At 39.8% G+C, this 16,884-nt stretch overlaps 2 protein-coding genes across 3 annotated transcripts in view; both read left to right on the top strand.

Annotated features, from left to right (window-relative positions):
- RAMP1 (receptor activity modifying protein 1) overlaps positions 1-16,884 on the top strand; it is a 322,064-nt gene that overhangs the window by 200,051 nt on the left and 105,129 nt on the right. The gene's annotated exons all lie outside the window — the stretch shown is intronic.
- Positions 1-16,884, top strand: part of HDAC4 (histone deacetylase 4) — a 207,281-nt gene that overhangs the window by 127,036 nt on the left and 63,361 nt on the right. For both annotated transcript variants that reach the window (XM_063317859.1, XM_063317858.1), the window contains 3 exons: positions 10,751-11,002; positions 11,674-11,860; positions 13,627-13,760. In XM_063317859.1, coding sequence (XP_063173929.1) covers positions 10,751-11,002; positions 11,674-11,860; positions 13,627-13,760 — 573 coding nt within the window. The remainder of the gene's footprint in view (positions 1-10,750; positions 11,003-11,673; positions 11,861-13,626; positions 13,761-16,884) is intronic.

The following is a 16,884-nucleotide window of genomic DNA, read 5'->3' as shown; positions in this document are numbered from 1 at the left end:
ACAAAAATAAGTGTATTTAAACTAAGCATAGAACACAAACAGTTTCCTTGGATAGGCAAAGTCCTTAAATACAAAAAGGCATATTTACAAGCTCATACACACGCACACATGCGCTGAGCAAAAGAGCTGCGGCTGGGCTGAACAGAAACAGAAACAGAAACTGAAACTTCTGGTGGCAAGTCCAGGCAAGTTCCCCCAAGCATGCAGCAGCTTTCCTTATTTGGTCATTATTTTGCCATTGCAATACAAGCTTGATTATCCTCATAAACAGTTAAAGGCTGGTTCGCTTCCATGCCTAAGTCCTTTGACAGCTGTTTAAGCTACAGAACCTCTTTACAGGTTTGTGCTAGGGAATAAAACTCTGCTGTGGAAAGAGCAACAAGTGTTCGTTTTGTAGAATGCCAGTCTAAGCTTGACCCAGCAAATTGAATTAAAATCCCAGAAGTTGATTTCCTGTCATTGAGATCTGTTCCCCAGTCAAAATCTGCAAAAGTCTGCAATTTTTCTATTGTTCCAGAGGCATTTAGCTTCAGGCAATAATTCTTTGTTCCTTGCAAGTACCTCATTAACCTTTTTAATGCTGCTTTTCTAGTAGATGTAGGCTTTTCTACCTGTCTACTTAAAATGGACACAGAATTTGAGATATCTGGGCGAGAATGATTTGCAATGTACAACAAACTTCCAATTGAGGCAGACCTAAATTTCTCTGCCTCAGTTAGTTGAATTTCTCCTATTTCCTTTTGAAATTCAAGGAGCATGGGGGTGGAGACTGGCTTACAATCTTGCATGTTAAACTCCTCTAGGAGCTTCTGAATTTTACTGCGTTGGCTTAAACAGAAAGCTACCATCTTTCTCTCTGTGTATTTCTAAGCTGAGGTAATTTGTTGTTGTTCCAAGGCTTTTTAACGTGAAATGGCTTTTCATGCAGGCTTCAGAAGCAAGCTTCTGTTTATCTGTTGATGTGAACAGCAACAGATCATCTACATAAATGCGCAGATACATACAGCCTTGTTTGTCTTTCTTAACATAGACACATGGATCTGCTTTTCCTTTTTCAAAACCAAAATGCTGCAGTTTTTCATCTAATTTTTGATTCCAGGATCTAGCAGCCTGTTTTAATCCATAAATTGATTTCTGCAGTTCACAGACCAGATTCTCCCCTTTTTCATAGCCAGGGGGTTGCTGCATGTATAATTTGTGGTCTAACTCACCATAGAGAAATGCAGTTTGAATGTCATAGTGCTGAACTGACATTCCTTTGAGTGCAGCAATTTTTAACAGCAATCTAATTGATTTACCTTTTGTAACTGGTGCAAAAGTTTTATCAAAGTCTAAATCTTTCCTTTGAGTGAACCCTTTTGCAACCAACCTTGCTTTGTATTTTTGGATTTTGCCATCAGCATCCCTTTTCAGTTTGAAAACCCCCTGCAATCTAGGCAGCGTTCATTGGGAGGTAGATTTACCAGTTTCCATGTTTTATTTTCTTTCAAGGATGCTAATTCCTGTTGCATGGCAGAATGCCAATTCTGTGCAATTTCAGGTGGCAAAGCATTTACTTGTTCTAAGGATTCAGGTTCAGTAAAGATGTGAAAAGCCTTTACTGTTTCCGTCTGGAAACGTGATGGGGGAATGCCTTTATTACTCCTCTGAGGCCTGCGGGGTAATACAGGGCTTAAGTTTTGACTCCCATCACTTTCTTGAGAAGTATCAGACAGATTTTTAAGTTTGCTTTTCTGGTTTAATGTCCTCATCAGGCAGAATATTATCAGCAATTCCTTGCTGTTCCCTTGTAGTTAAATCAACTGGAGAGCTAGAATTTAATCTCCCCCCAGTTTTGCTCTGCAAAAGAAGCACTTTTGCTAATTATTAATTTATCGCCTAATATAAACCTCTAGCTTCTTTGGCTTTGTTCATATCCAACAAAGATGGCATTCTTTGTTGTGGGGTCTCCTTTCCTTCTCTGCTGTTTTGGTATACGAACCCATACAGTACTACCAAACACTCTGAGATGGTTTACCTTTGGTTTCACACCATAAAACAAGTGGAATGGAGTGTCCTGAATCACAGAGTTATAGATTCTATTTTGAACATAATAGGCAGTGGAGATCAACTCAGCCCAAAATTTAAAAGATAATTTGGAATCTTTAAGCAAGTATAACATTCCCTCTTGCAAGGTTCTGCCCTTTCTTTCAGCAACACCATTTTGCTGAGGGGTGCAAGGGTTAGAAAGAATTTGTTCTATCCTTTTTTCTGCTACGAACCTTTAAAATTTGTTAGAAAGGAACTCTCCTCCTCTATCACATTGGAGGGCAGATACAGGCCTTGGGAATTTTCCATTTGCCCATATCACAAACCCTTTAAATTTCTCAAATGCCTCATCTTTATGTTTTAAGATGTAGATAAATGTGTATCTTGAGAAATCATCAATTATGGTCATTGCAAACCTGGCTTGTCCAAAACTTGGAGCAAAAGGACCAATAATATCAATTTCTAGAGGTCTAGTTGTAACTCTGTCACTGTGCTGACTCACAGGAGCTTTTTGTGTCTTGCACTCTTCGCAAACTACACAGTCTAAGTACACAGGGTTTCAACTTCAGGTCAGCACACAGCTGTGGCATTTGTGCTATATACCTGAAATTAGCATGACCAAATCTCCTATGCATCAGGTATATACACTGGTCATGACTTAGAATGTTGCCAACTGCAGCCTTGCAGCTTGGCTTCCTTGCATTTTGCACAATGTACAAAGAGTCTTTTAAAATACCAGTAGCATGCAATTTACCATTTTTACGTATCTCACAAGCATTTTTCTTAAATGTTACGACATATCCAGTTGCTGCTAATTGTGCTACAGATAAGAGATTTGACTGTAAATTTGGAACATACAACACACCTTTCACAGTTTCTCCCAAGCAGGATATATATATGTCATCTTGACCCATAATTTTAGTTACAGACCCATCAGCCAAAGATACACTTTGTCAGTCAGTTTTAGACAGTGAGAGAAAAGAGCTTTTATAATTACAGAAGTGACAATTGGCCCCAGAATCTAACAACCATACATCAGAATTACCCTTCTCAGAAACCTGTGCAATGTGGGTTGTCTGAAGAGCCTCTTTTCCATTGTGTCCTTCTTCTTCTCTGTCTTCCTATTTTTGGGTATTAAGGCACAGTCTTTATGCAAGTGTGCAGCTGAACCACAGTTGAAGCATCGCTGGCTGGCTAGTGCTGTTGCTTCAGCTTCATTCCCTTTCCTTTCGCTTGCTTTCTGGCACTGTAGCTTCCCAGAAGAGATTGGGGCGGGGGGATCTTTCCTGTCTCTTCTCCCATTCTGTGAGTAAACGCTCAGTTACATATGGGGTGAGGTCCACTTCAGGCATAGCCTCTAGGGTACAAATTAGCATGTCCCATGTTTCATTCAGTGAGGACAGAATGATGTAGGATTTTATCAGAGGTGCAAACTCCGTACCTCTCTCTTGTAATTCAACAAACAGCTGCTGAATATAATACAGGTGCTCAGGAAGGCTATTTCCTTCTGCTAGGTAGGCCTTATACAGCTTTTTTGTCAGGGTAACTTTATTCCCTGCTGTTGCCTTCACATACAAGTCTCTCAAAGCATCCCAAAGTTGCTTTGCAGACTGCATGCCACGCACATGCACTAGCTGATTGTCCTCAACTCCCAAAATAATGGTCGCTCTGGCCCACTCATCTTGTCTAAGCCATTCAGCACTGGGAATTTGGAGGATTTCCTCACCTATAGGACTCCAAAGATTTTCTCTGCGTAGATACATTTCCATCTTGAGGCTCCAGTTTAAGTAGTTGGTCTCTGATAGACACTCAAGCAGCATCACTGAGGGCTGGTAGGCAGCCATGGCATCTTCCTTGTTTTGCAAGTCACCTCAGCTGGCTTCTTTGTCCCATAGACCAGCAGCAGCTGGAAAGCCTCCAGGTGGCTCCAAAGAAAATCTTCACAGGTCTTTGTTGCTTGCCTTTAAAATGTGAATGAGGTGAGGAGCTGATCTCTCTGCTCTCTGGGTTGCCTGGGCCCATAACCTGTTGGCGTTTGTGCAGACTGCTGGAAGGCATTTGGCCCGAGAGATCAGAAAGAAGACACCAGGCATTTTTACAAAAATAAGTGTATTTAAACTAAGCATAGAACACAAACAGTTTCCTTATCCAGAGCCCTGGATAGGCAAAGTCCTTAAATACAAAAAGGCATATTTACAAGCTCATACACGCACGCACACGCGCTGAGCAAAAGAGATGCTGCTGGGCTAAACAGAAACTGAAACTTCTGGTGGCAAGTCCAGGCAAGTTCCCCCAAGCATGCAGCAGTTTTCCTTATTTTGTCATCCTTTTCCATACCCCAACCAGAGGACAATTAAGCTTGACCTTCTGACCCTGCCTAAGTGATTTGTTACCATGGATACTGTTCCTCTGCAGCTGTTTCCAGGCAGGGGGGGAAAAAAACCACATACACACTACGTTGGTGCAGTTTCTGACATGGAGCCTCTCCTTGATGCTCATGATAGTCATTCATAGACAAACCCTACAAACACAAGGCAACTTGTCCTCTACATTTACCTTCTTAGAAAACCACTTGCCATTTAGCCACAACCTCAGCAAGTAAATGGGCAAATCCTTTATTTCTGATAGTGCTCAGAGAAACATTGGTCCTTCATCCGGATATTCTGTTCTTCATGTTGAATTATTTTCTGTAACCCTGTCTTTCTGCTTTAACATGGAATTGAATATCTCTGAGATCTGAAGGGTTGTTTTGTTTTACATACAACAGAAAGCTCCTTTCTTTTCTGGTCTATGCCTTTTTGTCACTTATGGAGGAATCCTCTGGTATCGCAACAATGTTTTTCCAAATGATGTCTATGATTTGTTCAGCTTATGAACTGTTAAAGCAGAATTCATCAGATGGTATTCCACTTGGGCAATAGCTGCCTTCACTGTGCTTCTAGTATAATACTGATACCAGAACTATTCAGGGCAGTTGCAAGGGCTCAGCCCTCTAAGCTTATTGAACATAACATCAAGCATTTTCAGAAAGGAATGTCTTTCTCAGAGAACATTGATGACCAATAGCCATCATAGATTCTTAGCCCACCACCTGTAGCCATTTCTGAATTCACATAACCCACTCTTGTTTCCTTCTCTCGGTTCCAAGAGATCTCTGTGTCAGCCACCAGAGTTGAAGAAAGGGAGGAGAATCACACCTGTACAAGGAATGTTCAGACAAAGAGAATGGGGCTCCTGCCAAAACTCTTAGTTCAAGATGGATGGGAGTTTCTGAAAAAAGGAACACAATTACAAACAATTTCAATGAGGAAGAAAATAGAAGATAGCAAAACAAGCTGGGATGGATGCATAAAATACTCCCATCAGCCCCCATCTGTACCAGAAATTCAGTATAAGTTCTCCAGCATGTACAGGACCAGCTACCAGTTGGCACATATTTGTAATCATTGTGGAAGACATAAAATCCTGAATAGACATTGAAATACCCCGGACAAGAAATCTAGGGTAATCAACAGATCTGAAATCACCCCATCTACTTTGGAAAATATATTGTGATACATCAGAGTAGATTGTATGATAACAGCATGCTTACAGTGTCCTAGCCACCCAAGGGCAGCAGCATGCACTCAAAACTGGCAAACTCTCATGGAGCATCTGGTCAATGAGAAGATATTCCTATGGACCATGGCCACTCAATCACCCTATCCTCTAGTCCTAGCCTGCTGTCTAATGGAATAGCCTTGTGGGTAGAACAGGTTCCTGTAATACATTCCTAGTCAACACTCTCCCCCAGGATTAAAAAGCAAAGTAAAGGTTCTTGTTTAGTCATGTCCAGCACTAGGGGGCGGTGCTCATCTCTGTTCCTTAGCCAAAGATCCAGCGCTGTCTGAAGATGTTTCTGCAGTCTTGTGGCCAGCATGACAGGCACGGAACGCTGTTACCATCCTGAAGTGGTCCCTATTTATCTACTTACATTTGTATCCTTTCGAATTGTTAGGTTGGCAAGAGCTGGGGCAAGTGCAGGAGCTCACTCCGTCATGTGGCTCTCGGGTCTCAAACCACTGAACTTGCAACCTTCCGGTCGACAAGCCTGGCGTCTTAACCACTGAGCCACCACGCCCCTCCCCCCAGGATTAAATCCTGGATTATAGATGTCTTGCCAGCAACTGCCCTAGCATTGAAGAGCAGGACCTTTAATGGCCACCTCTTATCCCCTTGAGTTCCTCAGCCTGAAACCTGAAAGTAAAAGGGACAATTGGGCCTGTTCTCCTTCCCCACTACAACCAGGTTGCAGCTCCTCACCACATCTCCTCTGTTAGTATTTCAATATTTGTTCTAAGCCATATCCCGTTCCTCATTCTCACTGTCTTCTCAGCCCATCTCTTAAGAGTAGCCCCAGATAACACCAGCAGTCCAACTTCCGCTTCCATTAAAAATCCCCCTTGTCCATATTACCCACATGGTAATACAAAAGTAAAGAGGCAAAACAAAGTGAATTACTCCTTGACCATTGAGCCTGCTGACAGAAACCTTGCTGCTCAAGGGCAGTGCTCCTTTGAGCTGTAAGTTAATGCAATCCTGGGTAGATAGTCTCTGCCACAGGCACAGAATCAAAGGTCTAATCCTTCAAGAAAAGTTGTTTTACAGAGGCAGGCAGTGCATTCCTTCTTCTCACTTATTACTAGGGTAATAGGATAATCTTTTCTTCAGTCTCTGCCTGCAGGGATAGGATCGCAACAGGCCCGCAGAGCAATTTTCCTTTTATCCCCCAAGGATCTTGATCTTCATTTTCATCACCAATCCAAAATTTAAATCCACTGCCTTTAACAGTTTTGCTGCTAGGATTGGTGCTTTTGGTTCCTCTACTTAATTCACCCATTCCCACACCGAAGTTTGTGATTTTGTGATGGTCACTCTGCCAGTACTTCTCCATTTATAGTCATTTTTGGAAACAGAGATCTGTGATAAATTCATATAGCCACTATTTTTAAATAGGGATAGTGGCAGAACTCCATAATGTTTTTCTGGTCTTCACTCTTTGGGGTTGATAGTTGAATCACTTGCCTGTAACCACTAGCCTGTTATCTCTTGGTATCAATTATTTCCACCCCAGGACCGGAACAGATACTCCATTGTCCCCCAATTCTCAGAATATCATGAGGATGTCTGTTGGGCCTTCAGATCTTTTTCTTACTACCCAGCCCTATCATATCTATCAGTCATCTTTGCTAACATACTATCCTGGCCAAAATTGCACACCATTATTGGAGTTTCACTGGGAGGCAGTCAGTAGCAAAGTCTGTATTCACAGACATTTGTTCTGTAACACCTACTTCACAAAGAATGGTGGCTTGGGTAGATGCAAAACAACTGCCTGTTTTTCTTCTAGTTCTGTTCCCTAAATTCCATTCAAATGGAGCTTTACAGTCTTGTTCCTGTACCCATTGATAAGGAGAGCAGGAAGCTGGACAATATGGGAAGAAAGGTCTATGATATATTCTTCTAGATTGTAAACTATTAGGCTTGTGTGGCATTTCCTTTGTGAAAAGGTCACTTCCCCCCCCCCACCATTTGCCTGTGGATAAATGACAGATAATGTGGGTCTTGCAGGCTGAGGTCACCTGGATGATAAAGCAGCAAATTAGCATAGCACAACATTCCTGGATTCCTTAACTGGGCAGGGTATTGGAGTAGATGACTTCTAGGATGCCTTCCAACTCTTACATTCTGTGAATGTAGTGCAGATTGCAGTGCTAAGACTGTGGCAGTGGCAATAGCACTTCAACACTATGCATGTCTTTGATCATTAGGGTTAACCACAGAGACAGGCTTTGGAATGGCAAACTTCCCTTTTTTTAGGGGATAGGGCTAGTCAGTTCTACAACTGACAATATAGTAGTTAAGTTCCATAAACAGAAGAAGATGAGCAGGAGGCTTGGGATCAGCCATTGGCTTCAGTCTACTTATAGGCCAGCTCTTGATATCAACCTCCCTACCAAGAGCTGGTTCTCCCAAAGCCCTGACAAATCATTTCATTTTTCCTCTTCTCAGGGCATGAAGAGATACTTCCTTTATTCTGCAAAATCTGGCAATCAGCCCTATAAGAAGGCCTCCAGCAGTCCAGTCATCGTCTTTGACTTCAGAACTCAAACAATTCCCAACTTACTGGCTGTCTGGCCTGTGTTTGGGAAGATTGTTTTCAACAGATGAGTCCTCATGATTGCTTTATGTGATACTATACTCAGTTTCACACTTTATCACTTGAAGGAGGCCTTACTGCACATCAGCTGCTTCTTATCCTGATTCAAGAGGTAAGTATATTGTTCTGAAAACAGGCAGTTAAATCTACTTTGCTAGGTGATGTGCACATCTGTTCTTTATCATCTGAAGCTTCCAGATAGATACCTTCACATCCACACAATTGTTTTCTTCAGAGCTGTCTCATCCTTAAATTCTAGTTTCAGGATCATGTACAAAATTACCTCAGGTAATCCAATAGTTGTCTTGTACATCAACACAGAGGAACAAAATCAACTGAACTTCTCAACACGAGGTTTAAAGGAATGGTCCAAAGATTGGGGGATCCACCTAAGAAACATCCACTGGGCTAACAGACTGGTTAAGCCACTTGTATGAACCATCCCACCAGCAGGAAATGAACTGCTCTAACTATTCCATCAGCAGAGTTGGATACAATTTCCTATTTCAACTGATGTTTTTACGATCTCAGATGAACTTTTAATAAAACCCAAAGATGAACTTTCCACGTAACACATTTCTTTTACATTGGGGAATCCCTATTATATTTGTCCCCACCCCTCCAGTTCCTCTATTAGTCAGGTTAACAACAAAAATCAGGAACCAACTACATCTTGATCACCTGTGGCTATGCTAAATTCTTTTTACTGGAACTCTACTATCTCTCCATGAAAGTGAACCTGATTATGTCCTCCAGCCATTTCAGGGAATCTCAGCCTATACAATGGCCTGGTAAAACTGCTAGACTTTCCTTTCTTCCACCTCATAGAATTATCTGACCCTGACTTCCTGTAGACCAGTAGTCTAGGGCATAGATTTTTGTGTGTGTCTGGTGGCTTACTACTAGAAAAACCGATACTTCACAAAGGAAATTATTATCTCTTTTTGCACAATATAAGGATTGCCCTTGTCTTTGTGTAATTTGGACTGCACTTTACCTTCTCTACCCCACAAGGATTATTTTTCTTCATCACTGAAACTGTTCTTTGCAGTTATCTGTGTGCTTTGGCACAGTCTTCCTTGAAGCAGTTATTTTGTCTCAGAGAATGAGTGAGCTCTGTACTTTAGATCCTCCTTCTTGGTGCTCTGTAGGGATAAACTGACACACAGACCAAAGATATTCTTTATGCCAAAATTTGTTTTATCCTTTCATTTAAACCAGGACTCTGCCTAGTTTTTTTTTTCTTTGCAGATCTGTTGTCCCCATTGAAATACTCTTATACTCACTAAATTTCTGCAAAATAATTGCTTTCTGTCCATAAAACAGAACTATTCCATAAGGACCATCTTTTCTTTCTATGATATTAAGAAACTGAAGAAAGAGTGCCCTCTGACTTCTCAGTATTTTTCAAAATGAATTAGAGGTATCTTAGTCGAGGAAATGGAAGTAGTAGAAACATTGGGAAGAATAATGTTACGTAAAGTTATTAAAGGAAACTGAACCTCAGTGTATAAATAAAGTAGATTTTAATAAACCGGATAATAATTATAAGTAAAAATCTATGGCAGAAGAAACAAATAGAAAAAGCTCTTGAGCTTAATCAAATATTAATTATGCTTTACTTAATTTTATCATTAATTAGAACAATGTTTCTCAACATATGGCCCATGACCCTCCAGGAGGTTCTAAGCAAGGCATGGAGGGTCACCAGAAAGTGTCGTTATTACACTCTTTTCCAAGCAGGCTTAGCAGCCTGATATATCCTGAATACAAAGCAACTTGAGATTCCATAGCCTTCATGAAGCCCCAGTGGGTTGCTTGGTTTGAAAACACTGTGTTTACCTTTCAAAGGGGTAATCATGCCTGGAGGTTATGAGGCTTCTATGCAAAGTTCTTTCTGCCTGACCGGATGTTCACTCTGCTTAAGACAGAGGGAAAAGGGATGTCATAATATCTTAAAAGTTTGAGAACCTTTGCATTAAGATAATTTATTCATTACCCTCAAGCTTTGAGATTACTCCACCTGCTTTGAGGTTTTTAAGATAAGTAGCATTATTTTAAGTAAATACATAACAAACTTTAATATTGCCAAGAACTAGGACGATATTGAGATAGATTTGATTTTAGTTTTGTTCTGAGGGCTAGTCAAAACTATTTTGAGACTTACTGTGATCATCAAGTTTTTGTTAAGGTCAAAAGTGAAAACCATTTTAGACTATAATGACTAAACAAGTGTCTTTAAATTTAGTATTTATTTTTATTAAGCATTTGTTAACTTGGCTTTATTTCATAAATACAGCCTCATTGTTAATCCAATACAAAATTGATATACTTAGCTGTGCCTCCATGTTTAAAAATAATCTGTCACATGTATGACTTAGAAATTTAAACTTCTAAAATTAAATCAAGCAAAGTATAAAATTTAAATTATTGTATTTTAAAAAGGACTTTCATTTGGTGTCTTGATAGGTTTTCATAGTCTTTTCAAAGGAACTGTGTTCTGACTTTTTGAGTTTCTTTCAGATGATGCCAAAATCAAATGAGGCTTCCCGTCAGCATGAAAGCCATCCTGAAGAGACTGAAGAAGAATTAAGAGAACATCAGGCATTTTTGGAAGACCAATATATTGACAGGGTAGCAAATCAAAAGGAAATTCAGGGATTGACCCAGATGGTCCATGTGAAGCAAGAACCTGCTGAAAGTGATGAAGATGGAGAACAACTAGACTTAGAACCAGGACAGAGGCAAGCAGAGCAGGAACTGCTCTTCAGACAGGTAAAACAGAATACGCTAAATAACTGCATTCATTTATTAGTTAGTGTATATTTTCCAGAGGGTTGTACATTTATTATTCTGTAGTTCTGTATAGAAACAGCAGCTGGGTTCATACAACACAATATGCTAGAATGTGACTTTCTTATTCTGACACTTTATTGTGCAAACCCTACCTATTTGTTTTATTTAAAAGCCTATGGGGAAGCAAATCACGGTTTAGTACAGAGGTCTCAAACTCATGAGTGTCAAGTCACTTAACTATAGAACATCATCACATGAAGTTTTAACGCCAAGAATTAGGATTCAAGAGTACAGAATCTTTAGAAGTGAGATAGGAACCTTCCATGGGACTAATTCAAGGTTATGCCGATTCTTGATAATTTCAGCTTAAAAGAGATAATACCTAGCAAGCTCCATTTAGCATGCTTCTACTATAGATGTGAGAAAGTTGATCCATCTGTCTCATAGCCAAGTCTTTCATTTTCTGTTCTTAATTGTCTTCTTCATGTCTGAAATAGAATTTTCCCTTCTCTTCCAAAAGGGATATACTGTATGATAGTTGTCCTTGTATAGGGGCTAGTAGACTAATATGAAGTAATTGTTCACTGTTAACAAACAAACAAAATGGGATTTGTAAATCAAGCAATAACGTGTTTTATTCTCCCTTATAGCAAACTCTTTTACTGGAGCAGCAGCGCATTCATCAGCTCAGAAACTATCAAGCGTCCATGGAAGCAGCTGGCATTCCAGTGTCTTTTAGTGGGCATCGGCCACTTTCTCGAGCTCAATCATCACCTGCTTCTGCCAACTTTCCTTTATCCACACAGGAGACACCGTGTAAGCCACAGTTCACAACAGGTAATATGTGAAATGGTCTCTTGGAGTAATGGCAGCCCAGCTCTGTATACATACTTTTATCGGAGTTCTCTGGGTCAGGAAGATCACAAATGTTGCAGATGTTTTGCTAAGCATTCTAGCAAAGCCTCATCAGTGCAATGGTTCAGAAGTGGGGTTGCCTTGCTATGTTTGAATTCTGTGTGGTGATTGGATGTTCTTGGCAAGTGTTCATTGACTGGTGGTTGGATGTCTTAGTTTTGTTCTGATTAGTAGTTGTAGAGGCAGAATCTGTTTTCTTGAGGCCAAGTTCTCATAAGCAGTTTTGCCCCTGCTCACATGCTGACCGAATGTGAAAGTGCCTGGCAAGGATCAGTTGGGGGAAAAACAAAAAGAAGAAAGGAGCAACAGAAACTAAATCCTCTGAGTCTGTATACCTAGGACTATTGAACTTTCAGGGAAATGATAATACATGGTAAAATCCAAAAATATTTTTGCTTAGAATATAAAGTGAAGGGTCTAGTATAAAATGTCTGTCTAAAACTACATTCAAATAATTGTTGTTTAATCCATGTGTTAAAGCAAACTTTTGAAAACTCTCTGTGTAGGAATCATGTTTAGACCATATAAACCTTGAACCCCAGCCAGTATTTTAGTTTTTGAAATCATTTTCAGCAATTACTCAAAAAGTTGAATTTTGTGAATATTCATAAACATTACTTGCAAATTCCAGAGCATTGGTATAGATCTCACCTACCCTGCCATTATGTTTGTTTGTTTATATAAGCATTTGCACACTGCCTACTTTATATGTGTTCGGCAGTTTACAAGAATATACTAAAAAATTATATGCAGACCCTCAGCATCTCCTCCCAAGAGGAACACATAGAGAAAGTTAAAATTTGCTGGAGGAGACAGTTCTGTATGTACATGGGAGCTGACCCATGTAAGGCCTTAAAGTTCATAACCAAACTTTGCATTGGACCTGGAAAAGTCAGTAACCATTGCTAAGTCTTTTAGCACCAGTTAGCAGAAAGGCCACTGTGTTCTGGATCACTGTAGCTTCTGTGTCATTTTCAAAGGCAGCCCCATTTAGAGTGTATTGCAGTGTCTAACAGTGACATGATGAGTCACTGTCATCAGGGCCTGCTGGTCCAAACAGTACACAGTTGGCATACTAGTCAAAGCTGGGCTGGAGCCATGAATCCAAGATGAACTCCCAAATGATGTTCTTCAGAGAAAATGCAGCCCTATCCAGGTTCAGTTTTTTGCCCTTGGCAAGAAAGAAAAGGTGGAAAGTAAGTGAGTAGCAATTTTCATAATGCTAAATCATAGTTTAACAATTATGTCTCAGCCAACCCACAGGATTCTCTTAAAGCTTATTTTGTATAGGTCAATCTATAATAATGGTTGTGTCTTATTTTCTATTAACATTGAATGCTACTTTCTTATTTAAACATTGGAGAAGTTCTGGAATTAATCGAAGAGATTAATTAATTAAAAGTTCTGGAATTGATGGAACTAAAATAAATTTGACTGTAAAAAGTTAGAACTTCTTTATCACTCATTTAGCACTCCAGGTGGTGGTGGTGTTTTTTACTAAAATTGTGTTTACATTTTTATTTTGAAATTCGCTATTTCAAATTATACTTTTCCATATGCATATATAATGTATAAATAACAGCATACTGTTATGCAACTTCATGGAGAAATAAGGTCACTGGGGAATTTCTTCACCTTGTCAGTAGGAGTAGGATTGTAGCCTGAATTAATTCATATCCTTTATGCAGGCCTTGTATATGACACCTTGATGCTGAAACACCAGTGCATCTGTGGAAACACAAACAGTCACCCAGAACATGCAGGGAGAATCCAAAGCATTTGGTCACGGCTTCAGGAGACAGGTCTTCGTAGCAAGTGTGAGGTAATAGATTATCTAATAGAATGGAAGGAAAGTGGTTTTGGCAGCAAGAGGCTTAATCTCTAGATCAGGGTTTCTCAACCAGGGTTCCATGGCAGCCTAGGGTTCCCCGAGAGGTCACTAGGTATTCCCTGGGAGATCACAATTTATTTAAAAAATTATTTCAAATTTGGGCAACTTCACATTGAAGAGGTAAGTTTCATTATTTTTAGTTTAAGAGCACTGTTAATGCATACATACAGGTCTACACATGAAACGAATATAATTTTTGTAACTTCTGGCCTATATTTGAGCCTGAATGTGCAGCGGTTTCCCAAGGCCTGAAAAATATTTCAAGGGTTCCTCCAGGCCAAAAAGGTTGAGAAAGGCTGCTCTAGATGTTACAGCAGAAATTTCTGACCATATCACTTCCAACTGTGGTTGTTTTTCATGTAAGTTATCACAGAAAAGAGAAGACATGTTCTCTGTTATTCCGGGATATCTTTAAATGTGGTGCTTTAACAAAAGTAACCAATTTGAAGTCATGGTGGTACACTGTTACGTCAGCATTACACCACTTCATTTTAGAATAATAGAATCTAACATTCTTTTTATTCAAATCCTAGAATTGAAAGAGACCATTTAGACTAGGGTTTGGCAACCTTCTTCAATGTAGGGGCCAGAGGCCATGCTGCCACCATTTCTGGGAGACTTGTTGCTCTTCCTGCACTGAGATGGCTGATGAAACCATTAGCAAAATGACTGCCTGAGGAGGCAGTGAGCAATCTTTCTCTTTCACATGGGCCAGGTGAATATATTTCTTTTGGGGACCATGGATGATTTTGGGTGGCGGGCCACAGCCCCTGCTCTATGCATATAGGAATCCAGATTAAAGCATCTGTGCCAGTTGATTTTCTCCATCCTCCATTTGAACACAGGCAGTGAAAGAAAACCCATTACCTCTTTGAATAACTGGTACCATGGCTGAATTAGTCTTATCTCAATAATTCAATTACTGTATTTCTGGCTGTTGGAAATTCAGTTTTCCAGAAGTCACAGCCAGTGATTTTGTTGACATACAAAATGAGGAAATAGATGATCATGATTACCTGATCATGAGCCCTCCCTGGTACTGAGAGTTAAGGCTTCTCCTTGGTTCTCTGGGGATCTTCATGCAATAAAACAGGCCAAGAAACAGCTAGAGCACAAGTGGTATAAGATTTGTCACAAAGCTGACTTACTCTATGTACCTGTCATGAGCACTGATGGTGAGCAGGAGGGGGCCCCTATCCAGGGGGGAAAATGCATGCGTAGTAGCGAGGAATTGAGCAGTCATTCAAAGAGACACAGAACAGACCCACCTTGACTTTTGGGGTTTATCTGTCTGGGTTTTCTCATGCTTCTTCAGTTTGTTAGGATTTTCTATCTAATGTAGCAGTAATAAAACATTAGAGACTTATTCCTCGTCTCAGCATGGTTCCTGCTTGTTAGGACAGTACCTGAACCTATTGCATGGCACTGAAGATGAAAAGAACACTTATTTTAAGCCTCAATTGCAACCTCAAGTAGTTGTCGTGCAGAGGGATGGGGGGCTTTTTTAAATCTGTCCCAGAAAGCCCAGTGTTGGAGCCTCAAATACCTACTGTGATAAATTTACAAGGCAGTTTAAGGATGAGAGAACTTGTATTTGTGCCAATTTGAAGACTTTTTTTTGATGTAATGCTTGCTGAGTTTTTCAGTAAGTGATCTGGTTCAATTATGTGAAATCACTTTCAGTTTATGAGGCCTGAGTATATGGACAGGATGCTTATAGTTGTCTGCCCTACCACATGCTCCCTTGACCCCTGCCTAATTTGGCTCATTGGAATCAGCTGAGGGAAGTTTACTGGGGGGATCTTGGGAGTAGTACTGTAGATACATCACACCAGCCTTGAAGGAAGCTGTGGTCTCACTAATGCTTTGGTACAGAATCAGCTATAGATGAACCCTTGCAAAAGAGACAGGAGTGTGACTTTGTTGAACCTGCTTGATTTCTCAACAGGTTTTGATTATGCTATTTTTGTAGACCATCTCTGTGAGGTAGGGATTGGGTGCAGTGTGTTAAAATGGTTCCACTTCCAGAATGTAGTCTTAGAATGTAATCTTGATGGCTGTGGCATACACCTTGGCAGCTATGTTACAGTGTGCCACAATGTACCATTTTGTCCCCTATGCTATATAGTTATTGTCACTGTAGGATCAAGTGACCTCCATGGCTAGGAGTGTCTGTCGTCACTAACTACACCATTTCCTAGATAGTGACAGCCTAGCTATAGTATTTCATGTGTTGGTGAGCTCCCATTTAGATTACTGTAATGTGGGGCAATCCTTCTGTTCTGGAAGCTATAGCTGCCTACAGAATATTGGCATACAAATTGTGAAAAAAAGAGAAGAAAGTGATATTAAAGTTACAAGAAGGAAATAGTGCAATAACAGATAATGCAAATGTGCAAAAAGTGTTTCATCAGTACTGTATTATACTACTTTATACAAAGGTCAAGAAATTTCCTTGAAAAAAGTGGATGAATATTTGAGTAAACAGAATTTACTGAAGATTACAGAGTTAGACAAATTTTGAACAGACCTTTTAAAATAAGGCAGATGTGTGAAGCTATCAAAAAGACTAAAACAGGAAAGGTACCTAGTCCAGATGGGTTACTGGCCTCTTACTATAAATGTTTTGAGGATGATCTTTTACAATCTTTACAACAAACCAATATTATTCTACAGAATGGAAAGATTCCTGAATGTTGGAAAGAGGCTAATATAGCATTAATACCTAAAGAGGGACATCATTTGACTTTAACAAGAAACTATTGACCAATATCTTTATTGAATAATGACTACAAATCGTTTACCATGATTTTGGCCAAAAGATTGAAGATAATTTTACAGGATTTTATTCATGGAGATCAATGCTGGTTTTTACAGAAAAGACAAATACAAGATAATATTAGATATATTTTGAATATTTTGGAATACTTGGAGCAATGTAATGAAAAAGAAGCTGTGTTGATATTCTTAGATGCAGAAGAGGCCTTTGACAATATGAATTGGATTTTTTTGTTAGAGTTCTGGAACATATGAACCTTGGAGATAATTTTATTAA

The sequence above is a fragment of the Candoia aspera genome, chromosome 1, assembly GCF_035149785.1.
Source record: "Candoia aspera isolate rCanAsp1 chromosome 1, rCanAsp1.hap2, whole genome shotgun sequence".
Taxonomy (NCBI): domain Eukaryota; kingdom Metazoa; phylum Chordata; class Lepidosauria; order Squamata; family Boidae; genus Candoia; species Candoia aspera.
Note: the sequence above shows the minus strand (reverse complement) of the source record. Positions and strands in the feature narration are given on the sequence as shown.